The sequence below is a fragment of the Ovis canadensis genome, chromosome 8 (assembly GCF_042477335.2).
Source record: "Ovis canadensis isolate MfBH-ARS-UI-01 breed Bighorn chromosome 8, ARS-UI_OviCan_v2, whole genome shotgun sequence".
NCBI lineage: Eukaryota > Metazoa > Chordata > Mammalia > Artiodactyla > Bovidae > Ovis > Ovis canadensis.
This window is the reverse complement of record NC_091252.1, coordinates 81,986,893-82,009,895: the sequence shown is the minus strand read 5'-3', so window position 1 is coordinate 82,009,895 and position 23,003 is coordinate 81,986,893. Positions and strand designations below refer to the sequence as shown.

Here is a 23,003-nt window from a genome sequence, read left to right as displayed (position 1 = left end):
TATCAGTACACTGTTCATAGTTTCCATGCAAATAAGTGTTTACAAATCTAAATACTAATTTAATGATTGCATAATATTCCATTGTATGATATATTGTCTTTCATTTAACTAACTTTCTATATTTGGAAATTTGAGGCTTTTAATTTTTAAATTATTCCCAATTATAAGCAAGACTGTGATGGCTGCCCTTTTGCCAAATCTTTGCATACATTATCATTTCCTTGGGGCAAATTTTAATAAGGAAACTTACTGCATCAAAATACTTGCATGTTGAAAATTTGTGATATATATTTTGACTACTTTTTTACAGGAAAGTTGGACTTACACTCTCATCATTAGTATACTGGAGTTGTCCTATCTCTAAACCTCTGGTTTTGCTTTTTCTACATTTTAATGAATTGTAAAGTCTAAAAAAGGCATCGCTTTATTTGAGATTTAGCTACTTGTGAGGCTGGAACCCTGCTCTGGATCCTGGGATAAGCAGTGAACGAACCAGACTTAAATCTCTACTCTTATTGAGTTCAGACTCTAGCAGTGGAGATACATAATAAACAGTGTAAATTGAGTAAAATAAACAGCAAAGTGAAAAACACTAAAAAGAATTATAAAATAGGAAAGGGGACCTGAAGAGTTAGCTTGCACAATTATTAATATGGTGGTTATGTAAAGTGTCTGTATTATAATGTTTAAGAAAATAAAGGATCAAGCTATGTGGATACCCATGGGAAAAATGTTCCACAAACAAGGAAGAGTATTCCAGATGCAAAGAGCATCCCAGTTTATTTGGAGAATAATGAGATCAGTGTGACCGAAGAGGGATTTAGAAAGAGAAGGTTTCTGAGCCGTCACAGGTTGGGCAAAGATGATAAAGGGGATCTAAACAAAGGTAAGTGCATGGGTTTTTAGTCTGAATGAGGCAGGAAACCAAAGGAGGGCTTTGAACAGGGGTATGACATGACATAACTGAAATTTTCTAATCACTCTCGTCGCTATGTTCAGAAAAGACTAAAGGAGACAAAAGAGACAACTTGGAAGGCACTGTAACAGGTAAGAGCTGGTCGTGGTTGGGACCAGGTTGGTAACAGTAAAGGAGGCAAGAAATAGTCCCTAGTGTGTATTTTAAAAGTAGAGCAAGCTGACTGAATTGATATTTCCTGAAAGACAAGACTATGGGATGGGACAAAACTGGGGTAGAAAATAAAGCAATATTTCACTTTTGAATGAGTTGCATTGTAGACGTTTATCATACATCCATGGAGATGCTGAATAGGTAGGTAAATATAGCATTCTGAAGTTGGGAGAAAGAGACTAAAAGTGAAAACTTGAGAATCATTAGCATTTCCTTGATATCTAACGTTTTAAAACTTGGTGAAATTACCAAATCATACACAAAGAAGAGGCACTCTCAAGGATGCTATTCAAAATGCCTAACCATTGGGAAGGAAATGAGCATTAACTGTTCTAAACAGATGATCTCTGCAATGCTGGATCAGGGTCTTCAAAGCCAGCAGCTCTGACAGACATTTTTCTTTAAGTAGAAGAGTGGGGGACATAAAGTCCACAGGTGGGACAGGGACCCAGGGCAAGAATCAGAGAAGTCTAGGGATCAGGGCTATGGGTGAGGTTAATGCTAAGGCTATTTACCAATCAATACAAAAACATTCCAATATTCTATCAGTTACTGCAGCTGTATACCTGCCCTAGTACTCCATGTACAAAAAAAAAAAAAAAAAACCACCAGAAAACAGAAAAGCAGTCAGTGTGTGTGGTTGTTGTTCAGTTGCTAAGTCATATCCAGGTCAGCACCTCCACGGACTGCAGCACATCAGGCTTCCCTGTCTTCACTGTCTCCTGGAATTTTCTCAGCCTCATGTCCATTGAGTTGATGATGCCATCCAACCATCTCATACTCTGTTGCCCACTTCTCATCTTGCCCTCAGTCTTTCCCAGCATCAGGGTATTTTTCCAGTGAGTTGGCTCTTCACATAAGGTGACCAGAGTATTGGAGCTTTAGCTTCAGCATCAGTCCTTCCAATGAGTATTCAGGAATGATTTCCTTTAGAATGGACTGGTTTGATCGCCTAGCAGTCCAAAGGACTCTCAAGAGTCTTCTCCAGCACAGCAATTTGAAAGCATCAATTCCTTGGCATTCATCCTTCTTTATGGTCCAACTCTCACATCTGTACACGACTACTGGAAAAACCATAGTTTTGACTAGACAGACCTTTGTCAGCAAAATGATGTCTCTGCTTTTTAATAAACTACCTAATTTTGTCATAGTGTTTCTTCCAAGGAGCAAATGTCTTTTAATGTCATGGCTGCAGTCACTATTTGCAATTTGGGTTGATGCAGATGAACCCACTCTTTATGTTAATTAAAGTTAGTAATCAGCACTAGTTCTCTATATCAGTCTCTCTGTGCCTGGGTGGATTTTCTCATTCACCTTTTTACAGAGGATTAAACTGGAAAGCCATGCCTTTATCTAAGGTGGGAGCATTTCCTTTCCTCTGGGGATCAAGATCTTACCTTATATCTTTTTAAACAAAAGGCTCCACTTTCATAAACTGATAAGCCTTCCCTGGCAATCCGGCCATCATTCTGACTTTCAGTTCCCTTCTTATTTCTGGATCCTGAACATTTTTATTTCTTTATGTATGTGTTTCTAGGTGTTATTATTTTTATAAATTGGAATCCACCATCTTGCTGGAAAAGAAAGTCTGATAATACGTACATTGTAAAGGGGTGGTTCTAGGTAGCATGTAAGAAAATATAAAAAGGATGACTAGGATAGTTATCAGGGAAAAGGGGCAATTTTTCACAATATTAATTGTTAAAAATCAAGGTATAAATTAGTGTATTATAGTACCTGTTTTACTCAGTGTTGGTATAACCTTACAGATAAAAAGAAATTAGCAATTTTTTATCCATTAAAACCATGGTAAAATTACCTCATTTAAGAAGTTAAAAAACCCTAAAAACTCATTTTGTAAAAGGAAGATTTAATTTACAAAAATAAGTGTTCTATTGAGACTATGTTTTGCTTTCCTCTTCATTCTGTCAAGTGTAAGTAAATATATACTGGCTTCCTCCCTTAAGCTGTTAAGCCTTATCACTAATTGGCCTACTTTCCTTGTAACATGTCAAATTTATTTCCATCTATATTGAAGATCACTTAGAAAGAATCTCATTAGAGATATTTTATACCAGCTCAGTAGCTCCCCTATTGTGCTAAACACACAGTACAAGCAGTGGTCAAATACAGCCCAATGTCAAATATACCATAGACTTTGAATGATTGCGTACAATTGTTGCTTTTGAAATTTTCAGCACAGTGTGCCTTTGAATATCATTGCCAGAATGTACCTACTGTTCTAGCATAGTTGGGATCCTTTAAAATATTCAAAGCCCATTATTCCTGACTTCATCATTTCTGAGAATAAGATAATCCCTCTCCAGTACTCTTGCCTGGAAAATCCCATGGACGGAGGAGCCTGGTGGGCTGCCGTCTATGGGGTCGCACAGAGTCGGACACGACTGAAGTGACTTAGCAGTAGCAGCAGTACACACAGAAGTAACCCAGGACTTTTGAAGATTTAGGAATTGATACTTTTGTGAAATTAAAAAAAAAAATTGAAACATGCAAAGAAATCAAACCTGCCCCTGAAAAATCAGGGGTATATGCAGGGTTATTCTATTCATATAGTAATATACCCAATACTAGTAAATGATTTAATTCACTACAATTACAAGTTGTATAAAAGATTTTGAAGGTATTTTCTCTAGTTATATGACTAAACGCTTTCTTCTACACAGTTAATCTAAATATGCTATTGAGATAAGTGAACCATCCTGACCCTTTTAGGAGAGGCTAGCAATTTATAAACAAAACATATCTGTGGAAATTTATTGTTTTAAAAAATAAACTAGTAAAAGTCAACAAGGATTGTTTATAATATAAAATACGCTCAGACACTTAGTCGTGTCTGACTCTTTGGTACCCTATAAGGAAATGGCAACCCACTCCAGTATTCTTGCTTGGAGAATCCCATGGACAGAGGAGCCTGGCGGGCTACAGTCCACGGGGTCACAAAGAGTTGGACACGACTGAGTGGCTTCACACACATATATTCCAAATGCCAAATGATATTCCAAAGGAAACCAATGTTTAGAGGGAAGAAAATTCTAGAAAGCCAGGCAAGGGACTGGTTTCCAGAGCAGAAATACAAAATGTAAAGGTTCTCCTGGGGAAAACAGAGAAAGCACAAAAGAAGCAAATTTACAACAGAAGGCCAAGTCAGACATCTGACATGAAAATGATATATAAAGTGGGAAACATATAGAAAGGTGTTAAAATATTTATATATTTCATTACTAAAATGAATTGATCACAATTGAAAGTTATTAAAAATGTGAGTGGCTGGTTGCCAGAGGCAGAGCGTGAAGGATAGGCAAAATGGATGTAAAAGATCAAAACGTGCAAACTTTAATGATTAACATAGTGACTGTAGTTAATAATACACTGCTGTAGCTTTAAAAGTTACTAACAAAGTAGATCTTAAAAATTCACATCACAAGGAAAAATATGTGCAACTCTGTACTGTGACATGTTAACTAGACTTATTGTGGTAATCATTCATAATGTATACAAATATCAAATCATAATGGTCATAGCTGAAACTAATATAATATTATATATCAGTCATATCTTAATTTTTTTAAAAAGTTAATGGACTAATTACAGAAAGAATTTCTAGTGGTGGTTTGGGGGCTGGAATAGTGTAATCCACAAGCAAGTGCTGGGAACTGGAATTGAGTAAGCTTAAAAGTTTATTTTGGAAAAAAAGCTGAATTCACCGTACAAATGTCAGGAGACCAGAAATGAGCAAGTGGCTAGAGTGGGCTTCCCTGGTGGCTCAGTGATAAAGAACATGTCTGCCAATGCAGAAGACATGTGTTCAATCCTTGGGTCAGGAAGATCCCCTGGAGGAGGAAATGACAACCCACTCCAGTATTCTTGCCTAGAGAATCCCATGGACAGAGGCACATGGTGGGCGACAGCCCATAGGGTTACAAAGAATCAGACACGACTGAGCAACTGAGCATGCAGGCACAAGCGGCTAGAGTATTCATGAGCTCCTAGCTTTGAACTAAGTCTGGAATAACTCCCCTACGGTTTATGGTGTAAGAGGCAATACATCAATTTCCTGTGATTCCACAAGGAAATAGGCTGGCCAAAAGGGAAACAAATGGGGATGGAGTGGCTCTCTACCTCTATGGATGGCGTACTAGGAATAGCACTTCATGCATGGGAGAAAAGTCTCCCTATGTTAAGACTTGACTGGAAGCAAGGGTATTGTAAAATGTTCCCACTGATCAGAAAAGAGAAATATTCTTCAGGGAGTTCAGAAAAGCAGCTACTTGCCAATTGATGGAAAGTAGTTTAATAATATAGCAACTATCCTGTCCTTTTCACTAGAGCATCCCTGCAGAATGTTAGAATGGGTAGGAAGAGACTCATCCTAAAAACCATCCAAACCTAATGGGAGAAAATAGCATGCATGAGCTTAAAATATCTACAAAATATGGACATTACAAAGCAAAGAAAAAAAAAAAGAAGAAGGAAACTTAAAACTAAAAGGACAGTCAGGAAATCACACTCAAGGAAAGATAAATACTGTAACAGATTTAAAAGATATTTAAAATGAATATATTTAGAGTTACCAAAGAGATAAAGGAAGAAATGTTTTTGCTTTACAGTAAGAACAAGAAGATAATAAACAAGCAAACAAAAAATAAGACCAATATAAAAAATAGACATTGGAAAATTTTAGTAATGAAAACTTCAGTTATTGAAAGAGCAGACTAAATAACGCTGAAGAGGACTAATGATTTAGAAGGTAAAATTTTAAAAAAATCAAGTTTTTGCATAGATAGATAAAGAGAAAGTGTGAAATGACAAGTAGATCATTCTCAGAAGGATGAAATGGTTAAAATGGTGGGGGCTGGGGGAGGGTGTTTGGGAGAAATGTTTTATGATATTACTACTGAAAAATGCTCAGAATTGAGAAAAACATGTCTTCAGATTGGAAAAAGCACATCAACCAATAACGAAGCACAAGTGAGAGGTCAGGAGATGGAATTCTGAATCTAGGTTTATCAGCTGGAAATTATAGGCCAATACTGAAAATGAGAATCTGAAGAACTGAGCAGTTACCTAAAAATAAAGTACAATCAAATTGACAGCCAATAGTAGACAATATAAAGCGGTGAAGTGATGTCTTCTAAGGTGAGGTAAAATAACTGTCAACCTTGGAATTAAGACCCAATTAAGCTCTTAGTCAAAAGTGAGAGAGAAACATTTATTTCAAATCAGATAAAAACATTTTTAAAATGTGAATTTACCATAACAGACTCTTGCCCGCCCCCCCCCCAAAAAAAAATAATGAAGGATTTATCTTCAGGAAAGTAGACACGAATCTAGAACTAAAGTGTGGAACACAAGTTTGCAATGGTAAATAAATGAATCACTGTTAACATTTTGGTAAAATTCTACAAAGTTATTTCCTGTGAACAAATAATGATAATAACAACTTCATGCTTTTGAAAGTATCCAAAATAAAAGAGATGGGAAAGGGAGGGAATTCTGACAGACACCAGTGTGCCTGAATGTTCTTTAGGAATAATACTAACTGTGGACTTTGTAGGAAAATACTTAAAAATGAGTGTATTTTAAAAGATCAAGGATTGTTGGGATTTCCCCGGAGGTCCAGTGGTTAGGACTCTGCCTTTCCCTGGTAGGGGAATTAAAATCCTACATGCCATGTAGTGTGGGGGAAAAAAAAACCAAATTGAGTAATGTCTTAGTCAATTTGGGCTGCTATAACATCATACCATAGAATCAGTGGTTTATAAACAATAGAAATATATTTTTCACAGTTCTGGAGTCTAGAAGTCTGACATCAAGGTGCTAGCATGGTCAAGTTTTGATGAGAGCCTTCTTGTGTTTTACAGATGACTGATTTTTCATTGTGTCCTCATATGGAGCAAAGAGGTAGATAACTCTCTGGCCTCTTCTTATAAGGGCACTAATCCCAAGCATGAGAGCTTCACGCTTATGACCTTATGCCCAAAGCCTCACCTCCAAATACCACCACACTGGGATAGGGGTTCCAACAAATGAATTTTGGGGTACACAGACATTCAGTCTATTGCAGGGATATTTCAAGGAATAAAATATAAAACTTTCAAACTAAGAAAACAGAAGGAGTAGATCTGACATTAGGGAACAACTCACTATGCTTTGGGCAGAAGGGAAATAGGGAATACAGAATTTTAAAAACTAAGATCAAATGAACAAATATGACTGGAGACTAAAACGTTTTAGAAAAGTCACTATTTGAGGATGAGAAAGGAATCTCAGCCAACAGTTTGCTTATTTTTAACTCACATTTATTGAACACCTGCTGTATGACAAGCACTAAATGATGGGGTTACAGACATGTAAATATATATCTATGTTCTTGAGTTTATTTTGTAAGGCAAGCAGGTAAACAGTAAATTTCCAGAATAATGTGGTATGTGCAGAGATGGAAGTATTCACAGGTGGTAAAAAACATGCCCAATATGAGGCAATTAGGAGAAACTTCCTGCAATAAATAGCATCTAAACTGTCTTGAAAGATAACTACAAATTTTCCAGATTGAAAAAGGAGAAAGGACATCACTGTGAAAGGAAAACAGCATAAAAGATAGAGGCAAGAAATAGCAGTGTGGGTTTAGAGAATTACGAACTCTTAAGTATCTGCATGAGCATGTAGCGCAAGGCAACGGGAAATCAGGTGGGAGAGAAACACAAGGTAAGCAGACTGCCTCCATTAAGGATTTTGTTGAGGCACTTGAACCTTAGTTTGTAGTTTTTGGCGAGTTGGCCCACTATACCAAGAAAATGCTTTATTTTAGAGACACATTATTTAGCATTTACTCATAACAGACCAGTGTATAGGACAGGAAGTTTAAGGAAGACTGAAGTTGCAATACAACTCAAAAGTGAGCACAATACAATTATGAACGTCTTTTTTTGAGATAATCTCCATAATATCTGGAAGTTGCATTCTTTCAATTAAAACTTCTGTATCGTGATGTCTCCATTACATCAAAAACAAATTTTAAAAAATATAATATCTTTGTGATCCAATGGACTGTAGTGCACCAGGCTCCTCTGTCCATGGAATTTTCCAAGCAAGAATACTGGAGTGGGTTGCAATTTCCTCCTCCAGGGAACTTTGTGACCGAGGGATTGAACTCACGTCTCTTGAGTCTCCTGCATTTGCAGGCAGATTCTTTGCCATTGTGCCCCTAGGAAGCAATATACACTGGTAATTATAGTCAACTTGAAATATTATTTTAAAGTAAAGAATTCTATTCACATTTACAATATATTATTTGTGGATACATCTCTATCAGTTCAGTTCAGTCGCTCAGTCGTGTCCGACTCTTTGCACCCCAATGAACCATAGCATGCCCAGCCTCCCTGTCCATCACCAACTCCTGGAGTCTACCCAAACCCATGTCCATTGAGTCGGGGATGCCATCCAACCATCTCATCCTCTGTCATCCCCTTCTCCTCCTGCCCTCAATCTTTCTCAGCATCAGGGTCTTTTCAAATGAGTCAGCTCTTCGCATCAGGTGGCCAGAGTGTCAGCTTCATCAGTCCTTCCAATGAACACCCAGGACTGATCTCCTTCAGGATGCACTGGTTGGATCTTCTTGCAGTCCAAGGAAACCTCAAGAGTCTTCTCCAACACCACAGTTCAAAAGCATCATTTCTTCTGTGCTCAGCTTTCTTTATGGTCCAACTCTAACTCCATACATGACTACTAGAAAAACCATAGCCTTGACTAGACGGACCTTTGTTGACAAAGTAATGTCTCTGCTTTTTAATATGCTATCTAGGTTGGTCATAACTTTCCTTCCAAGGAGTAAGCATCTTTTAATTTCATGGCAATTACTGCAATCACCATCTGCAGTGATTTTGGAGCCCCCCAAAATAAAGTAATCCATTGTTTCCACTGTTGCCCCATCTATTTGTCACAAAGTGATGGGACTGGATGCCATGATCTTAGTTTTCTGAATGTTGAGCTTTAAGCCAACCTTTTCACTCTCCTCTTTCACTTTCATCAAGAGGCTCTTTAGCTCCTCTTCACTTTCTGCCATAACGGTGGTGTCATCTGCATATCTGAGGTTATTGATATTTCTCCTGGCACTCTTGATTCCAGCTTGTGTTTCTTCCAGCCCAGCGTTTCTCATGATGTAATCTGTATATAAGTTAAATAAGCAGGGTGACAATATACAGCCTTGACGGACTCCTTTTCCTATTTGGAACCAGTCTGTTGTTCCATGTCCAGTTCTAACTGTTGCTTCCTGATCTGCATATAGGTTTCTCAAGAGGCAGGTCAGGTGGTCTGGTATCTCCATCTCTTTCAGAATTGTTCACAGTTTATTGTGATCCACACAGTCAAAGGCTTTGGCATAGTCAATAAAGCAGAAATAGATGTTTTTCTGGAACTCTTTTGCTTTTTCGATGATCCAGCAGATGTTGGCAATTTGATCTCTGGTTCCTCTGCCTTTTCTAAAACCAGCTTGAACATCTGGAATTTCACGGTTCACGTATTGCTAAAGCCTGGCTTGAAGAATTTGGGGCATTACTTTGCTAGTGTATGAAATGAGTGCAGTTGTGTGGTAGTTTGAACATTTTTGGCATTGCCTTTCTTTGGATTGGAATGAAAACTGACCTTTTCCACTTCTGTGGCCACTGCTTAGTTTTCCAAATTTGCTGGCATATTGAGTGCAGCACTTTCACAGCATCATCTTTTAGGATTTGAAATAGCTCAATTGAAATTCCATCACCTCCACTAGCTTTGTTCATAGTGATGCTTTCTAAGGCCCACTTGACTTCACATTCCAGGATGTCTGGATCTAGGTGAGTGATCACACCATCATGATTATCTGGGTCATGAAGATCTTTTTTGTACAGTTCTGTGTATTCTTGCCACCTCTTCTTAATATCTTCTGCTTCTGTTAGGTCCATACCATTTCTGTCCTTTATTGAGCCCATCTTTGCATGAAATGTTCCCTTGGTATCTCTAATTTCCTTGAAGAGATCTCTAGTCTTTCCCATTCTATTGTTTTCCTCTATTTCTTTGCATCTCTATAAATATTGTTTTAAAACTTCTCATCTTAATAGTTAAAAATAAAATGTAGAATTTAAGTAATAAACCTGAGACATATGTCCACTTAAGTTGGAGTAACAGACTTCAAGTTTGCAATTTTATTAATTGCATTAAATGTAAATAGTCTAGATACCAAAATTAAAAGGGACAGATTATAAGATTAGATAAAAATCAAGATCCTACTATATTTATAAGAAATACTTTGTATATATATAAACAAATGGATGGATGAACATGTTCACATTACTAAAAACAAATGCTTTAAAAAGATTTCAGAAAGAATATTATCAGGGATTGAAATTTTAATTTCATAATGATAGAAAAAGAAAATTCATTGAGATGATGTAATAAACCTAAACTTTTGTTAATACATGAATCAAAATCAGATAGACCTATAAGAATCAAAAGATAGATTCATATAGTGGAAATTAGAGCTATCATTCATAATATCTGATAGAACAAGCTGATCAAAAATCAGTGGGGCTGTAGAAGATATAGAATATAGAATACTATCAATTGAAATTGGCTTAATTGACATTTATAGAACACTTCATGACAACAGACACATAATCTTTTCAAGAAAATATAATTTGTCAAATCAGACCATAACCTGAGACATCAAACAATTCTCAATAAATTTAAAAGAATTCAAGTCATACAAAGTATGCTCTTTGGCCAATGGAAATTAAAAACCTGGAAACTTTGAAGATATTTGGAATGCAGATAAAATGTTTGTGATTAAGCAATGTGTTGGAGAAGAAATCAAAAAGGTAGTTTTGAAATATCTGGATTGAATAAAAATGAAAATATAACACATTAAAATGTACAGGATGCCACTAAAGCAATAGGGGAAATTTATAGTACAAAATATCTACATTAGAGAAGAGTTAAATCTTGGAACAAAGTACTATTTCCTCCTTAAGAAATGGGGAAGAAGTAGGCAAGTTAAATCTAAAATAAATTAACAAAAAAACATGAGAGCAGGTTAATAGAATTAGAAAACAACAAAATGATCAAGAAAAGTCAGCAAATCAAAAAGCTAATTTTTTGATTGATTAAACTCTAGTCATATTAATCAGGAATATAAGAAAGAAGATACAAACTACCAATCAGAATTGGAAAAAAGGACATAACTACCAACCCACAGACATTTAAAAGATAATAAGGAAATATTACAAACAACTTTATGTCCATATGTTTGATAACTTAGATGAAATGGATCAGTTTCCTGAAGAATACAAACTAAGAACACTCTGTAAAAAGAGATAGATTGGATTGGAGATGTTGAATATCCCTGTATATATTTATTAACAAAGTGAATTTAGCTTTAAACATGTTCCCACAAAGAAAACTCCAAACCCAAATGGCTTCACTGGTGAAGTCTATGAAATATTTAAGAAAGACATAATATTAATTCTGCACTAATTGTTGCCAATGACATAAATGAATATCAGAATAATTATGATGAGTGAAAGAAGCCATACAAAAGCCACACAAAAGGAGCTTTATAATTCCATTTATATAAAATGCCAGAAAATGCAAACTAATTGACACTGACAGGAAATAGGACAGTGATTGCCTGGGGACTGAGGATAGGGAAGGACAGAAGGAAGGAATCACCAAGAGATCAAGGAGAGCTTTTCAAATCATAGATCTGTTCATTATCTTGACTGTTTTGATGCTTTCATATGTGTGGATGTATGTCCACATTTAGCAGAATGCATTCTTTAAATATGTATGTCAAATACAGTGCAATTTATTGGATGTCAAGTTATATCAATAAATCTGTTTTTTAAACAGAAATAAAAAGAAAAGCCTGGGAATTTTAAAAGGTAAATTTAGGAAAATCCAAATATCACTTTGTAACAGCAATATTACCTGTTATTATAGTCATAATATATAGTTAAATTAAATCTTGATTCTGTGATATATTTGACTGCCAAGTCATATGCAACCAAATATATTTTGTCTACATATTCTGTCTTTCATGTATACTGTTCCTGGCAAATTAAACCTTATATAATTTGGAGTTGGGGAAAAAGTCAAAACTGTCCTTATATGTAATAGAAATAGTTTATACTTGCATTAATATATATTTGATAATCTGGTTATTAACAAAATGCCAATAAAACAACTTTTTAAAACTTAGAAGCACTTGTTAATCACCTACCTAGCAAAGATGACAAAATGATTAAAAAATTCCTAGGTCACTTAACAAGATTATTTAATATAATGAAACATGTATTAATACATGAGTTGAAAACCAAAGAAAACTTTAGCTGACACAAAATCATTAAAGACTTCTAAGACAAAAAGTTTGAAAAGAAGCAGTATCTTATTTACACGCAAGAGGATACATTCTCCTATATGTGTTTTATTTAGATTACTTCCACTGTAAGGATGTTAAAAGTTCAATAACGTGTGAGTCTGGAATTTTGCTATTATTTTCTTTGAGCATGCTGTTCAAGGTAAAGACATGATTTGATTCATACTGGGAGGTAGTTTATTTATGCAATGTGCAATCAGCATGCCTTATTAAGTAGGATCAGGTAATACCCTGAAGAAATCAGAATATGAATAGAATACACAATTGACTTAATTTGCATTAGGGGCATTCTGAGCCATATTCTTCAGAAATATTAAATATATGAAGAAATAAATTGCAACCTCTAAAAAATTTTTAAATTAAAAATAGTTGAAGCCAGATTTTTATGTCATCTTTAAATCACTTGATTTGATGAAAATTATTTAATTGGACATTTAACCTTAAAAGTTCAACATTTATCTATTTTTTAGTACACTGTACTTGTGTGTATATGAAAATAAATAGATGAGGGAGATTGAGATACAAACTTTCAATTACAAAATACATGAGTCAAAGGTAAGAAATGTATAGTGTAAGAAATATAGTCAATAATTATGTAACGATAATATCTCTGTATGGTGACAGACAGCAACTAGACTTATCATGGTGATCATTTTGAAATATATAGAAATAGCAAGTCACTACTTTGTATACCAGGACCTAATGGGAGTATTGCAGGTCAATTATACTTCAAAATCAAAGAAACAAACAAAACTCATAGAAAAAAAGGTCAGATTTGTAGCTACCATAAATGGGAGTAGAGAGGTAGAATTGGATGAAGGTAGCCTAAAGTTATAAACTTCCAGTCATAAATGAATACTAAGGATATAAATTTCAACATGATAAATATTCTTAATGCTGCTGTACATCATATATATGAAAGTTGTTAAAAGAATAAATCCTAAGAGTTCTTATCACAAGAAAAATTTTTTTTCTATTTCTTTACTGTTGTGTCTACATGAGATGACAGATGTTCACCAAACTTATTGTGGTAATTATTTCATGATGTAAGTAAGTAAAATCATCACAAAATGAATGCTGAGCCAAGGTAGAGAAGCAATTTGAAGGGAAAATCAAAATAATATGGAAACCAACTAGACATGATGGGCAAAGGTGGGTGAAGATCAAAGATGACTACTCCTGAAACTCAAGGTCACACAGAGGATGGTAATAAGATTCTCTAAAATGAACGGGGGAAATCTACACATTTGGGAGAGATAAAGATGACCTCCATCTTGGACATATTTAACGTGGAGCAAGAGAGTGCATCCAAGTGGATTTGTCCCCTTGAACTTGAGCTCAATTACATGATAAGAACCACAGGTGTTAATTCAGTCATCATTAATCATCATTGTTTTAGATGATCAAAAGGGATAAAGGAGAAGAGACTGAAATGAGACCAGAGGAGAATGACTTAATTTGGGGGCGGGGGGCGGTGTGGAAGAAAGAAAACAGCAGGTCAGAGAGAAAGGAGAACTCTGGGAAGGGATAAGAGAGGGTAGATTTAGGTGGAGAGACAGATGTTCCTATGAGCCCTCTTAAGCGATGGGGAGAAACAAAGGGAGAGAGAGAATCGGAGGGGGCTGCTTCTGCTCTTCTGATCCCAGTGTGTACACAGGATCCCAAGCTTCTGCCACTTCCCAGTATCTAACACGGTTGAGCAGCAAAGCTGATATTTTAAAGAGAAAAGACAAAACATGGTATGAAAATACATGAAATAACGTCCTTAATGACTTTAGCCAAAATCCATGAGAGAAACGACAGGTTCATAGTACCCATGGCCTAGTACATGCACAGGCTCCAGTGAGCCTTGTTTTTTTCCTTCCCTTTTAAACAACTCCAACTATTTTCTTCCTGAACTTATTCTTTGTCTGTGGTGCAAAGCAATCCAAAATCCTACCTAGACTTTGACCCAGGGTGGAGCGAACACGTGCTGTGTCCTCAATTTATAGTTAATTCATTACAACTGTGAGCAGTTTGTACAGTACAGCCTTCACCTTCGACTGTGACCTCACCTGGTTAAACTCTCACTGTGTTTCTGGCTCAGACCTGGGGCAAAAGCAGGCAAAACAGAACATAATCCTTCCTGCTTCCTCTCCTTTTGCCTGTGTATCCACAAGGTTTGGTGAACTGTAGTAATCTTTTACATTAATTTATAACTAAATTAGACACACGTTCCTCCTGAACTCAAGATTGAGTGGTAAAGAAATGGGAACCGAAAGGGCCCATTAACTGAAGCAAAATATGTAATTTTAATATTCATCAGGTCAGAAGAATGAAATAAAAACAATCACAAAATATTTGGACTATGGTATTCATTTGGCATCAGAAAAAAAGTATGATTATATATATATTCACTTCCTATAAAAAGTTTACTTTTAATATGTACTGTATGTTAATTAAGCCATACAAATCAGCATAGCTATAACCCTAAACCCTTGAATTAACTAGCCTGAACCTACCTTAGGGAAGAATATAACAAAATTTCAAAGCACCTAGTTGAATACCTCTGACAACATATACATGCCTTATTTGCAAAGAGTCAAAGAGAGAAAGATTAGTAATATTTCTACCCAATATTTCATACTATATAAATTATATGAGATTACACAAATTATATAAAAGTTATATTTCTGATGTCTTAGATACAGATTTTAGTCATTTTTATCTCACATTAATAGTTTATAGATTATTTAATTCCTTAATTTCAATAATCTTTTACCTGTAAATGTCAAAATAATAGTAAAGCCAACTAAAATATTTTTCAATAACCACTTTTGATTGAGGTAATATTACTTTGCTCATTTAGAAACACTAGCAACAGTGTTGTAAGTTTCAAAGTACAAATTTGATCTTGTTTTTAGGTAACCCTGAGGTACAAATTCCATGAGTTTGTACATTTAAAATCTTTTCAATCTAACATCTTCTACTCCTCTAATAATGGTATAAACTGAGAAGGAACAATTTCTCCTCCAAAACTAAACAAAATAAAAACTGATTGATAAAAAAAAAAAAAGTTTCATTGCCAGAAATGATTGTTAACCCATGTCAAGTTTCAACAAATTATTCAACAAATGCTCAGATTAATATTATTCAAAGGGAGAACTAGTGGCAGATCCCACTAAAACTAACAGGGTATTCCTATCCTCATTGAGCAGGGCTTTTTAGCTGAGATACTTATATTTTAAAAATATACAACAGATATGTATATAGTACCCTAATCTGTGCCAAGGGAGTGTTGCCCTGTGTCCCTGGGATAATTGACAAGGCCTCTTCCCTCTGGGTCTCAGAGCCTCTGATTTTGAGTCAGAGGCTTTATGGCCAAGCTGCCACAGCAGATTTCTATTTTAACTAAAAGTTCACTCACGAGTGCTGTGCTGTGCTTAGTCACTCAGTCATGTCTGACTCTTTGCAACCCCATGGACTGCAGCTCATCAGGCTCCTCTGTCCATGGGGATTCTCCAGGCAAGAATACTGGAGTAAGTTGCCACGCCCTCCTCCAGGGAATCTTCCCAGTTGAGGAATCGAACCTAGGTCTCACTTATTGCAGGCAGATATTTTACCATCTGAGCCACCAGGGAAGCCCCCTGTCACCAAAGGTCACCTTTTAAATTGCGAATCCTTAAAACATTAGCTGGTGAGGTCCTCAGAGGTGACCTGGGAACCATAAAACTCACTGTGAATCTTGAGCTGTTTTCTTATCTGCTTCTCTTCCATATCTGCCCTTTTCTGTGGAGCTATAGGACCAGACCTAGAGTTATAAAAGCCATCTCTCTCTCTCTCTAGTTCTCACACAAGCATTTTTTTTTTCTTTTTGATTTCTGGTGGTAGAGGAATAGGTTATCTATTGTATATCAACCACTATTGCATGGTTTAATTTAAGCAGCTCTTTCTTGGACTTGGTATAACCAATAATTCACTTAATTTAATCCTCATAAAATATGTATTCTACTTTATGTTGCTTTCACTGTATTAATCATAATTCCACTCTTGTAATAGTCTTGTTTTCAATGTTTTCCAGGCAAGAATACTGGAGTGGGTTGCCATTTCTGATCCCCTGGAGAAGAAAATGGCAACCCACTCCAGTATTCCTGTCTGGAAAATTTCATGGACGGAGGAGGCTGGTAGGCTACAGTCCATGGGGTCGCAAAGAGTCAGACATGACTGAGCAACTTCACTTTCGCTTTCACTTTCATGGTATTAATCATAATTCCACTCTTGTAATCATCTTGTTTTCAATGTTTTGTATAAACACATATGTTGATCTTTTTTTGAGAATTCTATGAAATTTAAATGCACACTTCTGTAAGTATAGAAAAATTTGAGCTTTTGAAACATATTTCACCCTGTTTTGAAAAGAGGTCTAACTATATTCAATACCCTATGATAAACCATAATGAAAAAGAATGTGTATATATATATATATATATATATATATAAAACTGAATCACTTTGCTGTACAGCAAAAATTAATGCAGCATTGTAAATCAACTATACTACAATAAAATACATTTTTTTTTAAGAAAGGGGTCTAATGATATATCATCATCTGTAAGAATCTGGAAGGTTGCATAGTTCTTGTTACTTCAACAAATTTTGTTGGCTTGATCTTGGTTTTAGTGTTCTATTGGAAGTGGAACAAAATTATGAAAGTGTAAACATCAAGTTGTATCCCTATCTCAAACTTCTCGTTAAAGTTCTAAATATATTAACATTTCAAGTGTAAGCATTAACACTTCTAATAACTTTTAATACTTGAATTGCATGGCTTTTTTTCCTTCTTTTCAGTTGTCTGTCATGTACACCCAGACTTACATTCAGTACTTCTAAGAAGATCAAATGTTTGGTTTCTGTCACTACAAATCCTTCCAGTGGCATCTAAGCAATGAAAGTAACTTTGCAGGGCATACTAGTTTTCATACTAAGCTTCCCAGGTGGTTCTATTAGTAAAGAATCTCCCTGCCAATGCAGGATACATAAAAGATGTTGATTTGATCTCTGGGTCAAGAAGATCCCCTGGAGATGGAAATGGCAACCCACTCCAATATTCTTGCTGTAAAATCTCATGGACAGAGGAGCCTGGTGGGCTACTGTCCATAGGGTCCCAAAGAGTCGGACACAACTGTAGTGACTTAACACATCACTAGTTTTCAAATTGATTAATTTAAGTTGGTTTGTAATTTCAAATTGTTATTAGGTACTAATAATGAAAGACATGGAAACCACTCCAGTGTTCTTGTCTGGGAAATCCCATGGAGAGAGGAGCCTGGTGGGCTACAGTGCATGTAATCGCAAAGAGGTGGATATGACTGAAGTAAATTATCATGCAAGCACACAGAGTTTTAAAAAATCTGAAAGAATCATAGAAGTTTGGAGTTAGAGAAGAAAAAAGAACAGGGAGGACAGGGGATGTTGAAATGGGAGCAGTTTCAAGTAGATGGCCCTTCACGTAAAGGAGAAAAACTTGAATACTGGAAGAGAAAAATGACACATCCAATGTCAGAAAAAAATGGTCCAAAGGTGAGTCTTATATCAGAAATTTTATTCTTGCTGATACAAAGAAAAGGGGAATACGTAAAATAGAAATAAGTTAATCTAATGTAAAAACTGACAGCTTAGTTACCTGGCATACTTATTCTTGGTGATTCAAAGTCATATTTAATGAATTTGGTGACAACTGGACATACACTGTTCTGCTTTTACAGTTGAAACTTTTCAGTTTTTGAATTTTGCCAACAGTGAACCAGATCAGAAAGGGAGGGAGAATTGGGGTTCAATCAAATTTAAAAGGAATGAAACCAAGCTAGGTAACTGAACAATGAGCTCATTAATAAACAAATGGCAAATGGTTATTATGTGCTAGCCACTCAGCTAGGCAAAAGCCAGATATGGTCCTGTCCCCCGTTTGACACATAGTTTTAGAGAATACAAGAAATTTGTTACAGATGGCAGCTGTAGGACAATAAGGTTTAATGGGACAGCCATTTTCAAAGCTCTGAATACACCTTCTCTCACTTTTGTGCTCGGGACCATGTCAGAGTTAGTTGCATTTATTGGATGTATAACCATATGGTGTGGTGAAATAATAGCATATAAAAACTTACACTGTCACCAGTATATTTCAAGTGACAGTTACATTGGAGCCTTGCTAGACTTTGATCCCTGGGCTCCATACTTTTGTGTGCTTAGTCGTTCGGTTGTGTCTGACTCTTTGTGACCCCATGGACTACAGCCTGCCAGGGTCCTCTGTCCATGGGGATTCTCCAAGCAAGAATACTGGAGTGTGTTGCCTCTTCCAGGGGATGTTCCCAACCCAAGTCTCTAGCATTGCAGGCAGATTCTTTACCAATGGAGCCACCAGGAAAGTCCATGCTAGGTGACACCTAAGTCTATGACTTGTCTTGATGTCTATCATTAGTACTTCAGTAAAACTTAGAGGATAACCATGATTTACAATGGACTTCACATCCTATTATATAATGTTATAGCAAAATCTAATGATTTAATGTTTAATACACGATAGCTAGTTTCTAGCAATGCCTAGATATTGTATAACTATTTGCCCTTACCTTTATTTTCATAAATATATATATTTATGAACTTTTATTGCTATAATTCAATTCAGATATATTCAGGAAAAAATAAGCATCATCTAAAAAAGAAATGGGATGCCCCAGTAAGGAAAGAGTTAACAGGTTATCTGCAGGGATCTTATCTCTATCATGCGACAGAATCACCACAAAACAAGGCCAGGTACTGTGTTTTATGACATCTGGTTTGAACAGTTTTTTTGTTTTTGTTTTTGTTTTTTTAATGGGAGTTAACAATCTCATCTCTTTTAGCATATAAACTCTCTAAAATCAAAGCTCCTTAAGAGCTGTGAGCCTTTAATGTGCATTACTCCTTGGAAGAAAAGTTATGACCAACCTAGATAGCATATTCAAAAGCAGAGACATTACTTTGCTGACTAAGGTCCGTCTAGTCAAGGCTATGGTTTTTCCAGTAGTCAGGTATGGATGTGAGAGTTGGACTGTGAAGAAGGCTGAGTGCCGAAGAATTGATGCTTTTGAACTGCGGTGTTGGAGAAGACTCTTGAGAGTCCCTTGGACTGCAAGGAGATCCAACCAGTCCATTCTGAAGGAGATCAACCCTGGGATTTCTTTGGAAGGAATGATGCTGAAGCTGAAACTCCAGTACTTGGCCACCTCATTCGAAGAGTTGACTCATTGGAAAAGACTTTGATGCTGGGAAGGATTGGGGGCAGGAGAAGAAGGGGACGACCGAGGATGAGATGGCTGGATGGCATCACTGACTGGATGGAAGCGAGTCTGAGTGAACTCCGGGAGTTGGTGACGGACAGGGAGGCCTGGCGTGCTGCAATTCATGGGGTCAAGGAGTCGGACACGACTGAGCGACTGAACTGAACTGAACTGAACTGAATTATAATCATCACTAAGTTTGCTTTCTTTTTTTGGTGTATTCAAAAACTCATTTGGAATCCTGTTATTGTTTCTTATTTAATCACTGCCATTTACTCATTCATTAAATATTTTTGAGTGCCTACTATATATGACCCAAACATCAGTCTAGGTACTTAGGATTCAATAGTGTATAAAACAGAAGAAAAATTATTGCCTTCAGGGAACTTCTATTTTTATTAGGATGACATATGAATAACCATAATTTTAAAGCAAAATATATAGCATGCTAATTAGAAAAACAATGACAAAATAAAGCACAAAGGAAAAACAGGGAGTTCTTGGTTTTGTCAGAAAAGTGGGGATTGCAACTTTACAGCTGGCCAAAGAAGCTAACATGAACAAATGGCACTGAGCTAGATATCTAAAAGACATGAGGGAGAAAGCCATAAGCAAATGGCTTTCTAGAAGAGGAAATAGCCAGAGCAAAGGCCCTGGGGTACATATTCCAGGATGTGAAAAGGACAGGATGTGAACAAGGGGGAAGTAAAGTCAGAAATGAACAGGGCAAAAGGGAAAAGACCCTGATTCTATATATAACCAGTGTAGGACTGTCCTACACTGGTTATGTATCATGAGAGCAATTCTGTTAAAAATGACTTATGTATGTCAAATAATAACTGAAATTTAAGTTACTAATAAAATGAATGGATTATCTACCAGGAAGCTGGAAGCCTGCTTATGAGAGAGAACAGAACTAGGAACTAGAGGATCTCAGACATGGGAATGAATGTGGGAGAGGAGTTCAGGGAGAGAAAAAGTTTAAAGAGAAGGCATCGGTGAACAGAAGTTCAACGCGGGATTCTTCAGGTGAAGACAGAGATGAAGAAGTGCTGCTGCTGCTGCTAAGTCACTTCAGTCCTGTCCAACTCTGTGCGACCCCATAGACGGCAGCCCATCCATGGGACTCTCCAGGCAAGAAGACTGGAGTGGGCTGCCATTTCCTTTTCCAATGCGTGCATCCACGCTAAGTCGCTTCAGTCGTGTCTGACTCTGTGCGACCCCATGGACAGCAGCCCACCTGGCTCCTCTGTCCAGGGGATTCTCCAGGCAAGAATACTGGAGTGGGTTTCCATTTCCTTCTCTGAGATGCAGAACTAGGCATCCAAAATCTAAGAGTCCAAGTAAAAATAATCTACAGTCCACCTCTCACAGGCACAGTGGGGAAAACATGAATGATCCCCCTGAAGTAGGTTTAGCAGCTGGCGCTCTCATAAATTGTGTAAGTTCAAAGGCGGGGGTAGGGGGAAGGGGTGGGGGTGGGAGGACCAGAGCAGGGAAAAACATAATAAGGAGGTACATACACAGCAAAAACCACCCCAGATCAGAGAGGGATCATTTAGATTCCATGAACCAGGGTCTGTATACTTTATCGGAGTAAACGTTAGTAACGTGAATTAAATATTTACATAGTTTTAACTTTTGAAAACCATTTCATGTCTGATAGAATCTGACTAAAGCTCTTCAGTTGTTAGATGAGGCAAATACGAACTAAGGATTCATCAGTGAGGTGAAAGGTCTCTCTGCTGAGACTGGGCCCATGCAGATGTGGTCCTAACCTTGAGCCTCGCCTCTCTGGTAAGGAAGCCCCAGCCCTTCCAAGTGCCTGGGTGGAGCCTGGAGGAGAGGAGCGGCAGGAAAGGGTGGGAGGTTCGTGGACTGGAGCAGGAAGTGCAGCCACCCCGCTAAGCAGCTGGGAATCAGGGAAATCAGGGGCTCTGGAAGTGGATCCAGGCAGGCATGGACGAAGAATGAGGGCAAGAGTCTCCCAGATCCGGGTTCTTGCAGACGGTAAAGAAGATGGAGGAGGCCATCTAAACTCCTGCCTTGGCAGAGTTTGCTACAGGGAAGCAGAGTCGGGACAAGGGGAAAGGACAAAGGATCAAGCCCGCGGTGGAATGGCCAGACAGAGTTCCCTTACTCTTTAGATTTATCCGATCCGTGTGCCGAGTTGATACGATGCACTTCTTTCTTCTTGGCTTGTTTGGTGGTCATGGCAGAGGTAGCCCCAGGCAGGAGCTGAGCTCTGAGCTCTGAGCCGCCTCTGTGGCCCTGGCTACGCGTCTGCCGTTGCTAGGAGACGGCCAGTGCGCGTCCTGAAGCCGCGGTGCAGGTGCTGGGCAGGTTTTAGCTGGGGCGGCCCTAGCGAAGGCAGCTCTGAGGTTGCAAAGGGACTGCGAGCGCCTAAGAGCTCAGGTCTTCCCAGCGGGGTGGAAATCTAGGGGTTGGGTGCCCGGAGGAAGCCGGCCCGGGCGTGGATTTGACCGTAAGATTGGTAGGTTCTGATAAACTGGAGTTTTTCTATCAGGCTGACTCTGCCAGGCTTTGCTCTTCGGAAGCATATACCTCGATTAACTCTTTTGGATTTGAAGACATATACTATAAAAGTCTTCCAGGTGGCGCTAGTGATAAAGAACCGGTCTGTCAATGCAGGAAACTTAAGAGTCCAGGGTTCCATCCCTGATTTGGGAAGATCCCCTGGAGGAGGAAACAGTAACCCGCTTCAGTATTCTTGTCTGGGAAATCCCACAGGCAGAGGAGTCTAGCAAGCTACAGTCCATGGGGTGCCCAAGAGTGGGACACAACTGAAGTGACTGCAAATTAGCACACACTGCAAATCCCCTTTCCCCAGGTCTTTTCTCCTTTGAACAAGTTCCTCTACTAATAATTAAGGAGACATTATGAACACAGTGAATTTGTCAATGGCTCAGTCAAGGTTTCAATAATGAATACAGTGGGTGCAGGGGGATCTCTGCAGGGAAGGCAAGATTATGATCTTAGTCACTTAAGGTTTGATGACGATGTCTGTGATTGAATAAGTTGGGGGTCTTGTGAGAGTTGGACTATAAAGAAAGCTGAGCGCAGAAGAATTGATACTTTTGAACTGTGGTGTTGGAGAAGACTCTTGAGAGTCCCTTGGACTGCAAGGAGA

At 37.5% G+C, this 23,003-nt stretch overlaps 1 protein-coding gene across 1 annotated transcript in view; it reads right to left on the bottom strand.

The window, feature by feature from the left end:
- Positions 1-22,411, bottom strand: part of ADGB (androglobin) — a 187,519-nt gene extending 165,108 nt beyond the window's left edge. Inside the window, exon 1 of the mRNA XM_069599306.1 lies at positions 21,993-22,411. Coding sequence (XP_069455407.1) covers positions 21,993-22,066 — 74 coding nt within the window. The 5' untranslated portion in view covers positions 22,067-22,411. The remainder of the gene's footprint in view (positions 1-21,992) is intronic.
- Positions 22,412-23,003: the final 592 nt, after the last annotated feature.